Below are 4657 nucleotides of genomic sequence, written 5' to 3' on the forward strand. Positions count from 1 at the left end.
GTCCTGGCAGCAGCAACACTCCTTCATCCTTCTCCTCAAATCACCTCCCTTCATCTCCAAACTTCTCACCTCCTCGATCTCGCTCTTTCGGATCTCGTCCTCGCTCCTCTTCGACCGTCACCACCAAATCGCGAAGGAAGCTCAACACCGTCGGAACCTGGAGAACTGGATGATATACTTGGACTGTGTGTGACGATGACTTGGTTGGTTGGTCTGGAAGGAGGAGGAGAGACCGGAGGAGGGAGGAGAGGAGAGGTGTTGATGGGTCTGGCATGGAGATTGGCTGCTGATAGATGTTTGAGGGGTGGGAAAGTTGGAGAGGAGCACAGGAAGAGAGTTTGGGAACTAGTGCAGGTGAGTCCGTCCGTCCTTCGACTTTCGAGTCGCGTCTCTCGTCGATTCGAGATCACGCGTCGCTGATTTCGCATTCCTCCTCCCCAACTTCCCGTCTCCAGATAACCGAACTCATCCACTCGTCTCTCACCCTCTCTCGGCCATTGCTGCCGGCGAACCCACCACTCGATCTTCCCTCCTTAACAACCGTGGCAACACCACCTCTTTTCCAAGCCGTCGCCGCTCTTTCCAAAATCATGCACGGCCTCGTTTGTTCCTTCGCAGCGAGGTCGTTCCCCAGTATCGTCGAGATGCTAGCTTCGAGAGCACGAGGTGTGAGGGGGGAACCGAGGAGAGACGCGTTGGGGTATCAGGACGAGGTGCTTGTGAAGAGATTCAAGCTCGGTGAGTCTCTCTCTCTCCCCCTCGCTCCCAACCTCGAAAGCGATAATGACCCTTTTTGTGTTCCGTTTCACAGAGGTTGATGAGGTGGGTCTACTCGTCTTGAAGCGTTGACCGAAAGCGTTCGTCTGACCATCTTCTTCGTTTTCTTAGTGGGCGAAGAAATGGCTCGGTGCCATCGCTTGTGAGTCGCCCTGCTGCTCTTCTCGATATCGACTTCTGCTCATTCTTCGCTCTCGTTTCTGCAGCTTCCAATCTTGGGACTTCAGCTTTTTCGACAATCCCAGACCCAGCAGCTCTCAAGTTCGTCTCCTCTCCCCTTCCTCTCTTTCAAAACACCTTGCTGATCGACGACTCCCTTTTCTTCCATTCGATCAGCTTTCTCGTCCTCATCTATCACAGTAGCACCCTTCTCGGATCGATTATCCAGCGATGCAAAGCAGATGGCCCAACAGCGGACGACGATGCGTCGTGCCTTGCAACTTCGAGGGCGTTACTTCAGGTCTTAAACACTAACGTCGAATTGGGTTCGTCGGCTGGCCGACTTCCCTTGGGTCTTTTGATGGTGAGTCTTCCCAGATCCTGCCGAAAGAGATGGGCCCTGATCCCTATATCGTTTCTGCAGTACTTTAAACTCGCCGCCAACATCGTCGCTGAAGGAGTCTCGTCGGGAAAGGCCTCTAGAGACGGTGAGCTCGATAGCCTACCCATATCGATTGCTCGGATGCTAAAATAGTCTGCTCTATTTCTTTTCCCAGATCTCTCCCTCGTCCAAACCCTCATCCAGTCCATCCAACTCACCTCGCCGCCGCCCTCCTCTCCTCACGCCCTTCTTCTCGCCAGCCTCCTCGAAACCTACACCTCCTCCCAGATTACTCACGAAAACATCGTCGTCACCACCCCTACCCTCTTCTCGTCCTCATCCTTCCCTCAGCACCAGCAACACAGCGGAAACAACGACGTCGCCTCCGCTCTTTCCGCCGTCCAACTCGATCAATCCGACTTCTTCGCCTCGCTCTCGTCGCCGTCAAGGATCGGTCCTGGAGTCGCGAGTCCTATGAGCTTCGGAGATATGAGCTCGTTGGGCATGGGAGGAGGTGTAGGAGCGGGCGTCGCGGATTTCGGAGCAGGCTTCGACATGGGAGGAGGAGGAGGAGGAGGAGGGGCGGACGCGTTCGAGGGAGATGTGGCTTTTCCAACGTGAGCCTTTCGTCTCCCTCCTTCAGTTCAACCCCTTCGAACGGATCCTGACCTTATTTTACTGGGTCGTCTATTCCCTTCGCAGCTATCTCCACACCAACTTCTCCTCGATGCCTTCGACGGGCGCGCCCAACGACTCTTCTTGGCCTCCCTCCTTCATCCCTGGATCCGGGAGGTGGTGAACGATCTAATGAAATTTTCATCTTTTCACAAGACGAAGTTTGTATTTCTGGCAGGACCACCGAGGCTGCCACGATTTCTGAATCTCCTATTGGCCGGTCCGAGGTGGGACCTTGGACGAGGTCGCCTGAGCTCGACCTTTCTTCCTCAAACCACGACCATCCTCTCGACCTCCCACACTTATCTCTCCAACGTCATGATTCGTACCACTCTCACATCGTCCCGAACTCTCCCCCAAACCCTCGTTCTTCGAGGTGTTCGCCACGCTTCAGTTCAACGTGAGAGCTCTTCCTCCCCTTCCTCCCTCTTCCTCTTCCCTGGCTTTTCTCCCTTTTTGACTTCTTGCATTTTAGCAGCAACTCCGGCACCAGCAGAAGATGGGGGCTCCATTATGGACGCTTTCGCTTCCACCTCTATTGGAGCTCAGGTCCTTCCTCAGCGATTTTCCGACCTGAAGAAAAAGGTGAGCTCGACCTCTCCTTCCCTCGTCCTTTTCCGAGCTCAAGAGCTGACCCTGTTCCTCCCTTCAAAGCTCTGGCACCCTTCCCTAGAAACTCGATGGAAAGAGGTCCTCACAGAGCTCGAGGTCGAGACCAAGAGGATCGTTACTGAGAGAGACGGAGGCAAGGAGGTGAGTCGAAGGAGAATAGGACGTCGACTTCGGCGATTCGGAAGGCTGACCGGTGCTTCGTTTTTCTTTTCTTTTCCAGATGGTCCCTCGACTCCCTTTCTCTCAGATCAAGGCTGGAGCCATCGACCCTGAGCTCTCGGATAGGATCTTCAAGACTGGCTCTGTAATTATCGAGGGAGCCGTCTCGGAACAGGTTCGCATTGCTCGAAGATCCCCCCGTCGGCAGTTGATTCTCTTGCCGCTTCGTTCGCTGACTTGTTCTTCTTTTTTTTTCTTATCGATCTCCAGGAAGCTCTCAAGTGGAAGGCAGACATCTTGGAGTACGCTCGCATCAATAAGGAGCACGTCCGAGGTTCGTTGCTTCCTCTCTAGTCCCTTTCCGTCCTCGTCCACCCGAGTCTGACCTTGCTCTTTTCTCTTCGTTCAGGTTTCCCTGCCGAGGAGATCCAAGTCTTCGAGTTCTACAACAGCAAATCTCAAACCTCAGCTCGAACTCATCCCAACATCGTCGCAACCCAACGCTGGCTTCTTGACTTCCTCCCTACCTCCAACAAGGCCGAAGCGAAGGTTTCTCTTCGCACCGTTGTCTCCTACTACGATCGTCTGAGGATCCGAACACCCGGAGACGCCAAGTTCGCTCTTGGGCCTCACATTGACGGAGGTAGTTTGGAGAGATGGGAGGATTCTGGTAAGCTCTTGCTGCATTAATCAACGAGACGAGTCGGACGAGATCGCGTCGGATTGAACTGACTCTCGTTCTCTCCCTTCTCGTTTCCGCTTCCCAGCCTACCGATCCTGCTTCGCTGACATCCTCTCCGCCGACTCGAAAGGATGGAAAGAGCACAATCCTTACGACATCACTCCTCGAATCGATGCGGATATGGACATGTATCGCGTGGGAAAAGGAGCTTGTGGAGTGTTGAGGCCGTGGCAGGTTCGTCCCCTCTCTCATTTCCCTCTTCCTCACTCCTAAACCTACTCACGCTAACCGCCTTCCTCTGTTCGATCCTTCGATCAGGGCTGGACCTCCCTCTCCAACACCGGTCCAGGAGAAGGAACCCTTCGCGTCTTCCCCAACGTCAGACTCGCCAATGCGTACGTGATGCTTCGACCGTTCTTCTCTCCTAAACCCAACGCTGGAGGAAGCCTGAAAGCCGAGGACTGGACTGTGGATCTCGAGAGTACTGCGTTCCCTGGAAGTGCTCCTGGACTCGGTGAGTTCCCAGTTTTCCCTTTCGCTTCGTTCGACGCGTCCAGTGATTCTGATTCTGACTTTGGGCTTCGTTCAAAACAGGTCTCGAACTCACCGATGCTTCTCACCCCCATCTCAAACTCGAGGAAACGATGACTTCGATGCCGAGAGTGAAACCTGGAGATCAGGTTTGTTTTCGTTTCTCATCCGACGCCGTCTCCCTTCGATTCGAATCATCGTTCTGCGTTCTGACTCTTCTCTCTTTCGTTGTGATTTTCCGCAGGTCTACTGGTTCTCCGACGTCATCCACGCCGTCGAGAAGAACCACAACGGAACCGGAGACTCCAGCGTCCTCTACATCCCTGCCATTCCTTTAACGCACCAAAAGTTCGTCTCGTCCGATCCTCTCCCTCTCCCTCTCCTCTCCTCACCTCCTCTTCCCCATCCTGACCCTCCCCCCCCCCTTTCGTTCATCCTCGTCCCTCAGCGCCATCCACCTCCGCAAGCAAGTCAAGAACTTCTCCCTCGGCCTCCCCTCGCCTGATTTCCCTCAGGGTCAAGGCGAGTCCCTCAACGTCGGTCGATCCACCCCTTCGAACGTCGTCTCGCTCGAAGCGAGGAGGGTGCTGGGGCTGGAGAAGTTTGAGGTTCCCGAGGATGCGGAGAAGGGGGAGAGGGAGGTGTTGGAGGCTTGGAATGACACGTTCGAGAAGGTTTGA

The 4657-nt window shown here is 54.6% G+C and overlaps 1 protein-coding gene across 1 annotated transcript; it reads left to right on the top strand.

Annotated features, from left to right (window-relative positions):
* Positions 1-2230: 2230 nt before the first annotated feature.
* On the top strand, positions 2231-4657 carry BDY24DRAFT_443238 (DUF1479-domain-containing protein; the record flags this gene model as incomplete). The annotated part of the gene is made up of 11 exons (XM_076644749.1): positions 2231-2393; positions 2469-2578; positions 2648-2746; positions 2826-2939; positions 3035-3098; positions 3174-3434; positions 3532-3680; positions 3765-3960; positions 4041-4126; positions 4222-4325; positions 4426-4657. The coding sequence occupies exons 1-11, from the start codon at positions 2312-2314 to the stop codon at positions 4655-4657; spliced, it is 1497 nt and encodes a 498-aa protein (XP_076494507.1). The 5' UTR covers positions 2231-2311.

Source organism: Mrakia frigida (genome assembly GCF_051309035.1).
Source record: "Mrakia frigida strain ATCC 22029 unplaced genomic scaffold BDY24scaffold_26, whole genome shotgun sequence".
Lineage (NCBI taxonomy): Eukaryota > Fungi > Basidiomycota > Tremellomycetes > Cystofilobasidiales > Mrakiaceae > Mrakia > Mrakia frigida.